Source organism: Aptenodytes patagonicus, chromosome Z, assembly GCF_965638725.1.
Source record: "Aptenodytes patagonicus chromosome Z, bAptPat1.pri.cur, whole genome shotgun sequence".
NCBI classification, from domain to species: Eukaryota; Metazoa; Chordata; class Aves; order Sphenisciformes; family Spheniscidae; genus Aptenodytes; species Aptenodytes patagonicus.
This window is the reverse complement of record NC_134982.1, coordinates 42,399,346-42,413,967: the sequence shown is the minus strand read 5'-3', so window position 1 is coordinate 42,413,967 and position 14,622 is coordinate 42,399,346. Positions and strand designations below refer to the sequence as shown.

Here is a 14,622-nt window from a genome sequence, read left to right as displayed (position 1 = left end):
CAGTACCCCTGGCTTTGTGATGGAGATGCGATAGAGCTGTAACAACTGCTACTGCAAGGGAAACAAAACACATTAACCAGTACAGGCACCTTACTGACCCAAAGCTACCCAGGTGTGCCCTGCAGCAGCACGACCAGGTGCTCTGAAACCAAAGATCACACAAAAGAAAATCACATAGACAGCAATGTGTGCCTTTCCACATGTACATTTCCACATACCCCATTTTTCCTTCTCCTTCAGACTGTGCAAGGCAGTCTGCTGAACAGGGGGAAGATCTGAGACACAGAGGCCAGCCTGATTAAACGGCAACTTTCTATGACAGGCTTTAATCAAGCCTTTAAAAAAATAGTGATGGCCACAAAAATTCATACCAGCAAACAAAGGAGAAGGCACTCAGCTGTTTAGTTTCAAAGGGCCATACCATATTTTACTTTTTCCTCAGCTTTCTCTAGTGTGTAGGGATTTTGGAAGAGCAGCTTTAACAGCTTCTTAAAAAACAAACACAGGTTGTCAAGGATTCACACTTGTTTGGACAGAAAGCAATATTATTTTATACTTTCCGTTATGCATGATTTCTCCACCAACTCCTGTTTAGTGGAAAATTTTATTGCTGAGGAGGGAGATCCTCAGATCTCAGGCAGGAAAAAAAAGATCTCTTGTGATCTTAGATAGAAAGCGAATTTTCCACCTTAAATTTTCTCAATACAAGGTCCACAGATACACTCCAAGTGTCAACCCCACAACCTCAACTCAATTATCTTAAACTAATTTTGTTACTGGACAATCTGAGTGTACCTATTTAGTTCTGTGTCCTCACTGGATTATTAGTAAAGCAATCAAAAGTGACACCATGTGCTTGTTTAAGAATATATTTGCTTATTCAAAACCCAGATTTAATCTTCCATATATCACAACATACACCACAAGCCACAAACAGCACAATTAACTCGAGGTAAGATATTTGCAAATCACTTGGCTCTATCTCCAAACACACCCAGGTCCCTTACCCATCCCTGGTAATCCGAGAACTGAGAGAGGAAAAACAGCATTTTCCTACCCCACCAATTGCAAGCAATGGGTATCAAAGCAAGATCCTCATCTCTGCGGCTCCACTCAACACAAGTCAAGCTCTTCAGGAAGCTAGTCAGATTAGACCTAAAATGACATTCCAGTCTGCTTCTTTCAACATGGTACCTTATAGCCTGAAGTTTGTACTTACTGCTGGCACCTTTCTTTTATGAATGTTAAACTCAGTCCTTGGCCAAACTTTGCCTGGCCTTGCACATAGGGACATACAGGTCCCCACCTGCAATGAAGATGCAGTCACCCACAGCTTTGTTAATTAACTCCATGAATTACCACAAGAATTTACCAGCTGTTGCTTACAAACAGTACACCAAAGGTAAACAGCAAGGAGAGAAAAAAAAAACCCAACAAACAAAAACATACATCCACACCTTCACTTCTTACCGACTACAAAAAGTCTGACTCAGGTGAGCTAAGTTTCACAACACTGCTTTAAACATGCCAAAATGACAGACAGGTAGGGTTTGCACAGAGCTGACAAGTCAGCCTGAAACACCCCAACTCCAGAAAGCGCTCAGCTAGCCAAAATCTGCAGAGGACTAGACCACTGCATAATGAAATTCACCAAGATACAGTGCAACACAAAAAATGGTTTATCTGGTAACCACTCAGTTTTTGCTAAGATGCAAACCAGGACTTGTCATTTGGTAGAAATGTTGCCTCCAACACCTTGGTACTGTTTTTGATGATCCGTGTCGTTCAGAAATCATATGTTGCATTCAGTTCCTGAGAAGGAACAGAATTCACGATGCAAATTACCAGGAGGGCAGATTTATCTAAGGTGGGGTGCCTATCTCACAGACGAAACAATTAATTCAATCTATTCCTGCTCCTGAAGGCTGCTCAGATCTGCAGAAGGAGCAAGTAATGGGGCAGGTCTGTCAGCCCAGGAGACACTGCTTGAGAATGCCTGCAGCCTCTGCTCCACCATGTACCCAAAGAAAGCTTCTGCAGCAGGACTGGCATGCAGGCGCCACTGAATTAGTGCTCGTAAAATGAAGTGACTGAAGTACCCTTCATCTTTTGCAAACCGCCCCAGCCATGTGATGGAAGACATGCCTCTTCATATGACAGGATTGCCCAAACTTATTGCAGGATGAAGGATGCCTACACTTAGGTCAAGTGACAGGTGCAAGCTGCTCACAATACTGAAGGGGACATCAACTGAGGGCTGCTGTTTGTTGGTATTTTGTACTACCAGAAGCACCATCTACTATGAAAGTAAGATTTAATTTCTCTCCCTAGATTTCCCAGTTTTCTGATATTGTCTCTTGAATTTTAGGAGTTATTTGGTGCTTTTACATTTATTTTCCTCAAAGCAAGCACCACAGCCATGTTCCAAAAACCGCATGAAATATCTCTGTATTTACAGGATACCAGGCTAGTTCATATTCCTAAAATACAGCGTGGAAGCAGCCAGAACTTAGTGGAAGATTTTAGCTGGTTTGTCATGAAGCCTGCAGCCATTACAGAGCTTCTTCAACCTGTGCTGAGACCAGAGAACATGTGCAAGACGAGACCCGGGAGACCGTGGAGCTGCACAATCCAGACCTGGTCCATAGTGCAAACCTCAGCCGTGGCAGAACAATACTGACAAGCCATTGCAGGACCTGCTTCAAGAGCCCCAGTCTGTTGACTCAGCCATTCAATGGCCTTCCCCAAAATATAAACCCTAGCCAAGCTACTTCAAACTTTTAAAGCCATGATGATACAAAAAAGTTCCCTCTCATTCACAAAACCACAATACCACAGTACTGCTAGGGAAGAAGGCATTTCTTGTGATGCTACTGTGGTGGGTCTTCAGCTTTAGGTACCCCATCTGATGGGATCTTCTCTGATTTTTTTCTAGAAGGTCATCTTCAAAATAACCCAACCTCTCCCCACAGAATCAGACAGAGGATATTAAATAATGGCTGGGAGATCTAAATGAGGTACAATCAGTGGATACGATGCAACTACGATTCTACTGACAATAAAGACTGGACGTAAGTAGTTGAATATTTCTGCAATTATAAAAAACTTTTAATACTGGACGACAATCCAGAGCATGGACACTTGAAAGGTGTATATTTTTACATTAAAATAAGTCTCATGAAATGACTACATGGCTAATGAATTTACAATATTTGAAAGGTAGGGAAGAGGGGGCCTAAATCCAAGAGTTGAAACTTTTTTTTCCTTATCATGCAGTGCATCATATACAGATGATTCTCTTGTAGAATTTCAAGTATATTAATTTGCGCATTATGATTAGTCATTATCTTAGTGGTACAACCAAAATCTTTCATAAATGAAAGAACATTAATGTATTACTGAAATCCAAAGTACTTCTAGCCAATATTTGCTTCTAAAGAAGCTATGACACTTTCACTCTCTAGGAGTTTCCTTTTGTTTGCTCTCACATTAATCTCCACTTGATTGGAAACTCCTGCTGCAATAACAAAGTTCTGCACTGATGACCCCTCTCACTAAGTATTACAAGCAAATTATTTTTACTTACTATTGGTATATTTGGAAGTACCAATGCTGCACAAAGGTATTAAACAATCTAATGAAAAGAACATTGACAAGACAAATTTCATACTCAGCTACAGTAAAGACTTAAGGAAGTATGTTTCTTTCTGAATCCCCTGCAGAGAAATTTGCAATCACACCAGGAAAAACCTTGATTCAGAGTTTCAAATCTAACAAAATGAAGTGTGGTATTTTTACTACATTAAGAATGTGATGAATTAAGATAGAAAAAATTATCTGAGCTACAGTGACATAAGTGATTCTTGGCAAACCATAAATAGTATTCTCAGATTTTGTACACAAATGCTGGGCTACCATTTAAGAGTTGATCTGTCCAATTACGCCCATCAAATTAATGTACTTTTTTGACAAGTGAGTCTATTTCTGTTTGACTTCATGTGCAAAAGAACAGCAAAGTTCAAAAGAAAGTATACACTGATCACACTGTTGGTGATCCGTTCAGTTCCAGTGGGATAGCTCATGTATATGACTTTATCAGGACCTATGTTTGTAGGACTGGGTCAAAATATCTTCCAGAAAATTTCATAGCCTTACAAAAATGAAAACTAGCATGTTGACACAGTTATCCGACTGAAGAAAATGGAGCTATCAGAGAGACAAGTCAAAAAGAATTGTGTTGTATATTTAGTTAGAAGTAAGCTCCGCTTAAAAAGATGCACAGTCTTGCTGCAAATTTCATTTAAAGCAAAAAAAGAGAAACAACAATCCAACATTCTACTTAGTCTAAAACTGTATCTTTACATGCTTTTTAGCGTTGACCAGAGACAACACCCCCTTTAAAACCTACAAAACTGTGAACCTGCCAGAACAAAACACCCATTCTGACAGATGCAAAGGGGGCAAGCGAACAAACAGTCAAAGACAAGGGACAACAAATGCTGGAAGAGAGATGAGTAGGGGACAAACGTATGGCATGTGAATAAGAACATCATGCATGTGGCAGATCCCTTATTTTCAGTGGAGCCAGGCAGATGCCACGTAAAAGAATTCAAACCTGGATCTGTAACATGAACAGGCCGCTCAATTCAAGAGGGTAACATCTGTCAGGGACTGCAGCTGGTTATGACTGCAGTTCAGAAATCTAGCAGACAGAATTGCCGCTTTTCACACTTTAGGGGGTAAACTAGCAGTAGTTTGTGCTTTCTCACTTGAAGCATGACACAGTGCATCAGTCTCAGAGCACACAACTCTTGTAGCCTACTTTCATCTCTGAGATTGCATCTATGAAAGAAAACAGCAACAGCAGCATGTTCTTCAAAAACACAAGCTTGAAGTTTGCTACCAATAAACAATTCTGGCAAAGGAGTAGGAACTAAGAAGAATCAGAACATTCATTCACAAATACTGGCTGTTTACAGGACATTATGCCTCACAGCCTAAAAATGAAGCTTTATGGCAAAATGCAGTTCTTTTTTAGACAGCATCCATATGCTGTATTTTAAAACCTGGCCACCCACCCAAGTTGCTTACTACATTTATAGAAACATGAGCGTATTCATTCTAATCTTCTCTTTTAAGCAAAGGGATAAATTAAGTGCCCGTAAAATTTTCCTACGTAGCTGCTTACCATACCATTTTCTGGAACAGATTAATAGGCCACCACCTCAGAGACTGCAGCGTTTCCAGCCGACACAAATACACCGTACTTACCTTATGAAGTTGTTACCCATTATGTGCTACTTCATTTGCCACAACCAACATGGAGTTTACATAAATAGATAGAAAGCTGCTTCCCTAAACAGTTCGTGTCTTAAAACAACAAAGGATGGTGAAGGAAACAGAAATACAGGAGGTACCTAAATCAGGGTCTCGGAGCTGGTCAGCGGCGGAACTGAAAATAAAACGCAGACCATCTGACCCCCAGATTGTTATATAAACCTGATTCTCACAAGACAGCAATAACTGTAGTTTGTGGTTACACAGTCATTCTGTTTGTCTCCTTCAAAACACCACACAATGAAAAGCACTGGCATCTCTATTAACAGATAGAGATTTGAAGGCGGCATTGATCAAACCGTGCTGTTTGTACGAGGGTGCAGTTCAGTAGGCTTCAACCCCGGGATTCGCTTCCACCAGCGCTAACGCTCTGCCTCAGACACACACAGACCCCGCTGCCTTCAGCGGGGCTTGGCACGCCTGACCCAGCTGCAGGCAAAGGTCAATCCCATCTCGACTAAGCTATGAGTTTAACGTTGCCAAACCTCAAATTCAGGTAGACGTCATTTAAGAACTTGTCTTTAAATTCATCATTTCCAGATTTTAGAGCCCTCGCCGGTTTCTGTAACTAGGTACTTTTCATTGACGAGGCTGTTTTTGCCGGCAGGCTGACGAAGCAGCTGCACGGCTCACCAGCGGAGAGGGTGCTGCTGCAGCCTGCGCCCAGCGGGCCACAGGGGCGTCCAGGAGTTGCTCAAACTCCGGGAGCAGGTACGTGGCGTATCCAGAAGACGACGAGGCAGCAGGGGAGCACAGAGAACATGTGGCATCAGCGACCTGCCCCGATGAAGCACAGGTGCCAGGGAAACGGCCTGGCGCCGGCCCTCCCGCTGGCAGGCTGGCACGCCCCGGGAAGGTGCCGCGCTGAAGCCCCTGCGCCGGGGGGGGGAAACTCGGCTGGTCCCCGCGGCCCCTCACGGCGTGACCTTGGGCCCGGCACCCGGCCCCGACAGGCACCGCTGCGCGCCGGGCGGCCCGCCGCGCCTCCGCCGGGGACCCCACACCCCCGCCCGCCCGAAGGCGAGGGAGCGGAGCCGCCGACGGCCGAGGAGCATGCACGGGGCTGAAGGCAGGCAGCGCTCCCGCCCCGGCCCGGCCCCCGCCCCACTCACATGTGGGGGTTGCGCTGGAAGGCGTTGCGAATGTCCTTCACCACCCGCTGCACCAGCACCGCCACCTCCTCCGGCGACTCGGCCATCTTCCACCTCCGCAGCCGGCCCTGCCGCGCCGCGCCGGGCCGGGCGGGCAGAGCGCTTCCGGGTCAGCGGCCCGCGGGGAGCCGCGGGTAACGCGGTGGGGCGGGGCGGCGGCGGCGGGGCGGGCGCGGCCCGGCCTCCCGCCCGCCTCAGCCACCTCGCGGGGGGCGCGGAGCGGCGGCGGCCCCGCTTTCTCCCTCGGAAATGGTCGCGGCCGGGCCCCAGGAGCGGGGGGAGGCGGTTGTAAGATGGCCCCGGCCGCTCGCTCAAGTGGAGCGGCGTTCCTCCCGAGGGTGCAACTCGTTCTGAAGCGAGGCGGGCGGGGGAGGTGTCGGCCGGCCTCTCCTGCCGGCGAACGCGGGGGGACCTGATGGCCGGTAGTCACACCCGGGAGGGCGCGGTCCCTTACACCTCCTCCTCGTCAGCTGGGGCCGAGCCCTCCTTCGGGGGTCTCACCTGTCGAGGTTTGGGAAAGTCGCCTCATGATGCAGTTCAAAGAGGTCGGGACAGGGCTGAGAGCGTCTGAGGTGGCTCCAACAGAGTTAAATCAGGGCAACTGAGGGCACCCCTGCGTTGTGGTGTTCCTGTCACACTCAAATTGCACTTATTTTCTGTCTGCCATTCCCTTCTTTGACAGGTAAACGAGCAAAAGCAGCAGCAATAGTTAGTTTATAGATGAAAGTAGCCGTTTATACCTTTATTATTTTAATATTCATGCTAGATGTTAAGCCACATAGCTTTAAAAGATAAGCACGTGTGTATAGCAAATCTGCAGGCTGAATGTGAAGAGCCCATTATAATTCTGAACCATAACTGCTGTATTTGGTTGCCATGTACAAATTAATGCATTATTCCAAAACAAGTTGTTTTACAAAGCATTAACTATGCATAATTTAGTTGTCTCATTTGAAAGCTTGCAATGTCATCATCGTCTGCTTCATCGTTACCTTCACCACCACCAAGAAGGTCCGGTAGACCCACTGTATATTCTCCTTCAGGAAAAAAAAAGGAGGAGAAAGAGTCTGGAGAGAAGAAGGGCTCAGTCAAGGATATGTATAAAAGAACAAACAGAAAGGTGGATGTCCCTTAGAGAAGCACTGAATGTGTTCTCACGTGCTGAAGTTGCCGATTTTTTGCTGGATTTGTAAGTAAACTAACCTTAAAGCAGAGACGTGTTTTATGTTGGCTCTTGCCTTTTTGGTAGTTAAATTTTGTCGTATTTGTTTAGATATGACAAATACAAACATGGAGGTGATGTCTGCAAGCAATCCCAAGTGAAGCAAGACACTGCTGGAAGCTCAGTATTAGAAGCTGAAGAAGCAGTGTCGGAAATCTCTTCAGCAGCTACTGCTGAAAGCTAACTTCTTGCTTTGTTACATTGTTTTCCATATATTCACCGAAATAATATTTTTAGGTGTTTATGAGTACCTCTTTAACCTTGCTCCTATATTTTTCTACATGCATGCTTTATTTTTGTTTTCACTTACTATGAATGCAAGTTTAGACTCGTATTCCTCTGATCGGAGGTCATGTAGAGCACGTAGCCTGGAACTAGAATCCAGGATGTCCTGCATTCCCAGTTCCTGTGATTTTCTTTTTTTCATCATTATAACGTTACCTTCTGGACTGTGTACTGGCTACTTTGTTACGAGACGAATTTAGGTAGGTAGCCTAAGCGAGGATCTCGTGGTGCTGTCGGATGGCAAGCCACCGTAACTGCAGAATTCTGAACTGAATGCCTTTGCAGGCGAAAGAAACACAGCACGCATTGTGTTAGCAGCTCCAGTTGGCTCCGGTGCAGCATACTTGCCAAAACTTTTTTAGGATTCCGAGAAAGTAATTTATTACAGTAACTACATAAACGTTGAATTCACGTAGGTTGTTTTTTTTCCTTTCAGTAGTTCTTTTTACTCCAGTGCATGCCCAGAAAAAAGAGGATGTAATAGCATGAGGTAGGTCTAAAATACCATCTTCAAAGTACTGAAGAATTGGTCTGCTTTGTTGCATTTGTTGAGAAAATGAATGATGCTTTACTTCTGGCTTGGGCTTCAACTCGGTAAATTTTTTTGTATAAATAAGGAGAAGACAAGAGCCTGTGAAGTCATATGGCACTTCAATGTGATTGTTGTATTAAAAGATTGTAGTCTTTCACAAATCTGGGCCTCCACAGATTTATTTGAAGGTTCAGTGTGTTAAACTCCAAATCAGAAAACTAATTAGATATGGGAGATTTTATGGGGCCTTCTTAAAAGCCGATATATTAAGTGGAAAAAGTTAACTGAAACCAGCATTATTTAGTCTAACTGGGTTATATGGCTGTGCTGTTCCAGGTTTTCATTCACCTTATAGACTGTACAGACACTGTTTTATGATGTATGGTGTCCAAAAATTATTGAAGCAAGCTGATGCATTCTGGATATTAAAAAAGCAAAAATACAAATATGAGGAAAGGTATTATATCTCTTGGTGGGCACTGGGAGATATTTTTAGCCGAAAAATCCAAATTGTTTTTTTCAAAATAGCTTTGATTGTTATGTTCAGCATAACCCAGAATTTTTAATTTATGCCCATTTGCCTTGCTCGAAAGGAATAAGCCGGCTTTATGTAGTTGGCAGCCTAACTTTTCAGGCTCACTGCCTTCTTACTTTGTCCTGTGCAATTTGTTCAGTGTACAAGTTTGTTTCAAATTTTTTAAAAGCAGCGAATTTAACTTCAGTCAGCTAATACAGTGAATTAAATATTTCCAGCTATATATGAAGTTTGAATTTTGTAAAGAGGTTTTGGTGAATTAGACCTAAAAGAAACACCTTTAAAATGTCATTAATCATGCCAAAATTACTCAACAGATTAAATGTCTGGCAAACAGATTTTTGGCTTGGTTTGGGTTGGGTTTTTTTTTCATTTTAGTATTGGGTACAAGTGAAAATCAGTCATAACACAAAGTTCTGTTCTGAAAGTACTGAAAATTGTTACAAAACTACTAATGTACTTAGAAGTTGCAAAAGTAGTTATTTAGAATGGTGCAATTAACTGACAATATACTGTGTATGACTTCATGCATGCCTTTTGAAGAGGACTGAATATTAAATTGCTATTCTTATTTAAACAGCATAATAAAATGTATTTAAAATGTTTACCTTAGGTACTTATACACATTGTCAAAGCTTATAAGGCAGGCATTGGTATTAGTATTACACGTGATAGTGTACGGTAGCTTTTGGGAGTGATTACTGAGTTGTCAGCCAAGCATACTTACTTGCTGTAATTTGGGGCTAATTATAATAAATTATTTCAGAAAATGTTCTTTTGTGAAATTTCACACAGGGCATGAGAATAAACTGTAGAAAATACACCATAATTAAATAATCTAAGAATTATATATCTGTTATCCACAGAAAAGAAATTTCCCTGGGTAATCCATTCCCATGACATCTGGGTTGGTGTCAAAAATCTTGGAAACAATTTGATTGAGGTAGTTCTTCTGTAACGAGTACAGAATAATATATCTTTGTAGCTTTCTAAAGTGATATAACAAACTTCTATTACATTAAGCTTGCCTTAATAAATAACTAAAAGGTTAGAATCTTTCAATTTAGATCCAGTTCACCAGGTGTGAAATATAATTGTTAATGTCTTCATGGTCACCTTTGCAAAATATGCGTGATGATCTTTGTTTGTTCTGTGCCCCTCAACTATTGTAATTTGTTACAGCTTTATGGACAAGTCCAATTGATTTTAATGCTATTGACTTAAGTATAGTATTTTGTGTGAAAACCCCTCACATTTGATACTAATTGTCCTCCACTTTGGGAGGGTGGAAACAAGTGCACGGAAAAATGGGCACATCAATCTTAGCGATTTCCCATGGCCTAAGATTTTTCTAAATAGACCACAATGCACGGCCAACAAGAGGAGAATTGCATCGCCACTGTCCTTGCTTTGCTATTTCTTACAAAGATCGTTTGGGAATTTGACAGCTATGGTACAAATGCAGGAAGGCACAGCACATTTTTTCATAAAACAGAAAGCATCAGTCTTCAGATTATTCAGTGACGTTTCTTTAACATCAAAAAATGTGGTGCGTGTATATATAGTTTTATACTTAGTAGTTCTGCATACATTTGCTTTTCAGGCTAGCAAACAGAAAGATTGTCACCGTCTGTTTGCAATAGGTGCACCCACTCTGACTGAGTTAACAGTACTTTGGTTCAGGCATCACTGACAAATACGCCTGACGGAAATCAACCCTGTTGTGCAAACCTTGCGAACTTGTGCTAAGTCACATCTTATCAGGAACTAACGCTCTGAGCCAAAAGCACAATACCTGTCTGAGCTGGAACCAGACGGAACTAAAAATTGCTACGGTTGCACACCTGCACATACACCAAAGGGGAGTTTGACTGCAAGCCAATCACTTTACGCTACAAATATCTGCAGCCACCAGAGCCCATGGAGCTCTCCTGCAGGGCAGCGGGCTGCACGGCAATCTCTTCTTGAGCAGGGACGCCTCTCAAGGTTACCCCTCAAGGTATCTGATGTCTACAATGAGAGATGATCTAGAAGATCTAAAAGTACATTGTAAATAAGCTAATTATTTGACATGTAGTAAGCAGTAGATTGTTTGACCGCCATCTAATCATTGTTTAATAAAAACTTTGGTTAACCCCACAGTGATGACTCCTCTCAGTAATTCTCCCACGACACTGTTACAGTAGTGCTCAGACATTGTCAGTTACTTCTGCTTTTGCTGAAAGGAAGCTAGTTCATATGAAAAATTCATTGTAAGTTATTATTGTGTCAAAATTTAATATTCTAATGATTTTACTGCAATAAATTATGTTTTATTATAATGGTTTCTTAACATTGTAGAGAATGTGGTGTGGCTTAGTTCATCATGCGGTCAATCAACATCAGTGGGCTAGTGGAAATGGCATCATTGAGGGACAGTGCAAACATGGTCCTCACATGGATGAAAGAGAGAAGGAGTGGAAGCAAACCTCACACTGAAATGTGCTGAAAAATTTTGGATAAAAAGTTTCTGAGAAACATCCCATACTGTCTACAGTTTAGGTATAATGGGCTTCATTTGTGGATATTAGTTTGTCTGTGTTTCTCCAAATTAATTCTCTTCCTTATTAGAAGTAAATGCAATTGATATGCCAAGAAAAATTTATCTCACATATGCTGAATTATTCATTCTCTTTTGTTGCATAGTATGAAGTTATGTAACAATTGAAGCTACTTTGATTTTAATTCTAGAGTAACCTTAAGGAAAAAATGTTAAATTGATAAAAACTTCTACTTGTGTTTTATTAATACATATTTAATATGGTGAAAGTGTTCCTGATATGTTAAGTAATGTCAAAATTCTTAAAATCAAACTGTGTATTTATTTTCATTAAGATCTGCATTTGATCTGGAGCAGTTCCAGCAGCACTTGTGTATGTATGCTACCAAGTGGTTTGAGTACACCTACCCCGTTTACAGAACGAGATGTTTTTTAGCAGCAATTGGTTACAATATGCACTTGAATCGGCAAACTATGCACAATAAACAGAATCAATTATTGTAAGTCTGTCACCTTATTTTTCCTCTTTTTAAGTGTAATTTATTTATTGTAATTTCTCTGAAGGGAAAATAATAGTATTTAATGCTAGGTGCATGCTGTCAGTCCAATGTTAGCTAAGACAAAGTTGAGATTTCTTTACAATTTCCGTATCAGCAAACCCATGTTGGAACTCTTTCCCTATGTAAATAGCTGTATAGCCTACCTCTAGTTTCAGTATGATTTTACTTACAATCATTAAGGACTGATACAGAGAAGTAATAAATGTGACTAATTTGTTTTCCTTCCTATTGTAGTATGAGGGTGGGATGATTGTTTTTGTAAATGAGCATATTTTATGTTGTGTTTAGAACGTCTTGAAATGTTTGCGCTTATTGCTAAGTGCCACCTTAGACTACTTTTGAGAATGCTTTCTCATTTTCTAGGGAAGGACAGAGGTCAGTCTCAAGAGTACTTCCTTATATGTAAGAGCATGGATTTTATGTACAATAGCATTAATTTTCATTTAGGATAAGGATGGTAGAGAATGGAATTCTGTGACCATGCGATTTCCTTTTGGTGTATATTTACATACTTTAACTAATGCTTCTTCACAGCAGTCTTGCGATATAAACAAGGAAGTGAATCAGTGACGGTGGCCTGATTCTTGACTGATTTAAATTAAAAAGCCTTGTACCCTTCATTTGGAAACTGAAGGGATAAGGAACAAATTCCTTACTGATGTCAATGTGTGTGTAATGGACTGCTAGATAAGGACTGCAAAAGCAAAGTAAAAAAATCAACTGTTTTCAGTGATCTAGTGTATAACTGAATGGATTTTGTTATTCATAAAATATTTTTCTCCCACTTCAGCTTTATAATAGATATTGTAGAATATACCATAGGGAATCCGGAAGATGGACTTCGGTACCTAAGAAAGAAGAAATGCACTATGTCTATTTTGATGACTCAACGGAGGAAATACTTCAGTGCTGTTTGGAGACATAGAATGAGGTCATGGTGGAGCAGAAATGCTTCAAGAATACAAAATAATGTGTGCTACTTCATCCATTACGACATCTAACACCTCCAGATTTCTGCTTACCATAATTACTAACAATAGTGCTTGGTTCTGTGGGAGGATATAGTTGTTTAACACTTACTCTCAGTGCAGAGATAGGAGGAGGTGATAATCTGTATTAATGGAAACACTACAAATTGGAAAACCAGACATTTTAATAAGCTTGCTAATCTATTCTTAATTTTATGTTTGTGTATAATGTTCGTATGTACACAGGCTGTGTTACCATGCAATTTTGAGGACTATGTTTTTGAAAGTTTGAAACTTTTATGATTAAAACGATATGCACATTCTTTGTGTGATAAGTTATTTCTCTTATGTGTTACAAATCAAAGGTATAATCTTGTGTATGTATTTAAAAAAATGCAACTAATTAAAAGATTTTAACTGAGGTCCTTTTATCTTAATATTTTAAAATTATGTTTTGAATTTCAAGTGGTCTTCATTTTCTTTTTTGTTCTAGGTTTCTGCAATGTACTTCATTAATGTAACTCTACTATTATTATAAACTCTGGTACAGACACTATTATGTGTGAAAGGTTTGTTATTTGTTACAAATAGAAGTGGATACCAATAGATCGGTAAATGCCCATACCTTATAGGTATGGTGTTGTGATAACTGCTCTGATCAGCTTGGGAGTGTGTATGTGTGTTGCTGAATTAAGTGCAATCCACAGTAGCTCTGAAAGTATGTCTTTGATGAGTTTTTAGACTGTTTCAGAAAATCTGCATAAATTTACATGCATGTACAAATCATAAAAGTAAATTCTAAACCTTGTTAGGTGTAGAAAAACTAAGTAAATTTTCATTTAGTAAAGGCTTAACCTTATCTCTTGGTCTACTGTAAAAAATTTCCTAAGATACTGTTTCTGTCTTTCACATTAAACAAAGTGAATACGAAGGATGGGTTAGCCCTTCATCTATTAGCGTAAATTACTGCATATTAGTGCAGTACTTAATTATAACGCTAGAAAAATAAAATAATACAAGGAATCCTGTAATTGCTTGTACAGAGACTGCATGACTGCATCTTTTTTGCTGTATTGAGAATGGCAAAAGTTAGTATCACCACTAAGATTTCAGATTCTTCAGTTAGTTATATTCAGTTTAAGTTTCATTTTAATACAACGAAAGCATAAACAATTTTGGGAAGAAAGAAGTTAAAAGTTTGAAATGGTATTAGTGTGTAATCCATTATTTTCTCTGTAAACGTTGACTGCTTTTTACTAAAAGCTCAAGAGTTAAAGAATATCAGCATCCATTTGGGACTTGACTGTAATTGCAAAGCAGCATAATTGGGTGGCTGAATTCAGCCATCCGTAAAGCCTGATGGATGTGCTGAAACCACATGGCAGCTTGAAACTGTCCTCTTGGCAGTTGTAAGTGGGGCAAACTATGTATTAACATAGCTAAAACACGTCCGTGTGTTTTTAAAGCAGCGTTCTATTCTGAAAAGTGAGCAT

The 14,622-nt window shown here is 40.7% G+C and overlaps 2 protein-coding genes across 6 annotated transcripts in view; one reads left to right on the top strand and one right to left on the bottom strand.

Annotated features, from left to right (window-relative positions):
* PTAR1 (protein prenyltransferase alpha subunit repeat containing 1) overlaps positions 1-6,547 on the bottom strand; it is a 33,274-nt gene extending 26,727 nt beyond the window's left edge. For both annotated transcript variants that reach the window (XM_076363261.1, XM_076363262.1), the window contains exon 1: positions 6,450-6,547. In XM_076363261.1, coding sequence (XP_076219376.1) covers positions 6,450-6,535 — 86 coding nt within the window. In that variant the 5' untranslated portion in view covers positions 6,536-6,547. The remainder of the gene's footprint in view (positions 1-6,449) is intronic.
* A 138-nt stretch (positions 6,548-6,685) lies between these two features.
* On the top strand, positions 6,686-13,678 carry LOC143172845 (uncharacterized). Of its 4 annotated transcripts, none has more exons than XM_076362671.1 (5): positions 6,686-6,776; positions 7,532-7,677; positions 8,432-8,485; positions 11,937-12,101; positions 12,952-13,678. In XM_076362671.1, the coding sequence occupies exons 1-5, from the start codon at positions 6,738-6,740 to the stop codon at positions 13,160-13,162; spliced, it is 615 nt and encodes a 204-aa protein (XP_076218786.1). In that variant the 5' UTR covers positions 6,686-6,737; the 3' UTR covers positions 13,163-13,678. The 4 variants fall into 4 exon arrangements, 3 of the variants coding, with proteins under 3 accessions (XP_076218786.1, XP_076218788.1, XP_076218787.1); XM_076362673.1 differs by lacking the exon at positions 6,686-6,776 and adding an exon at positions 6,794-7,170; XM_076362672.1 differs by lacking the exon at positions 6,686-6,776 and adding an exon at positions 6,794-7,170 and having other exon boundaries at positions 7,447-7,677.
* The last annotated feature ends 944 nt before the right edge of the window (positions 13,679-14,622 follow it).

Excerpts from the sequence above, each read along its gene's own strand:
- LOC143172845 (XM_076362671.1), top strand. The coding sequence starts at position 6,738 with ATGGTCGCGGCCGGGCCCCAGGAGCGGGGGGAGGCGGTT. Across the intron at positions 8,486-11,936 it reads AGAGGATGTAATAGCATGAG|ATCTGCATTTGATCTGGAGC; the intron begins GTAGGTCTAAAA and ends ATTTTCATTAAG. Across the intron at positions 12,102-12,951 it reads AATAAACAGAATCAATTATT|CTTTATAATAGATATTGTAG; the intron begins GTAAGTCTGTCA and ends CTCCCACTTCAG.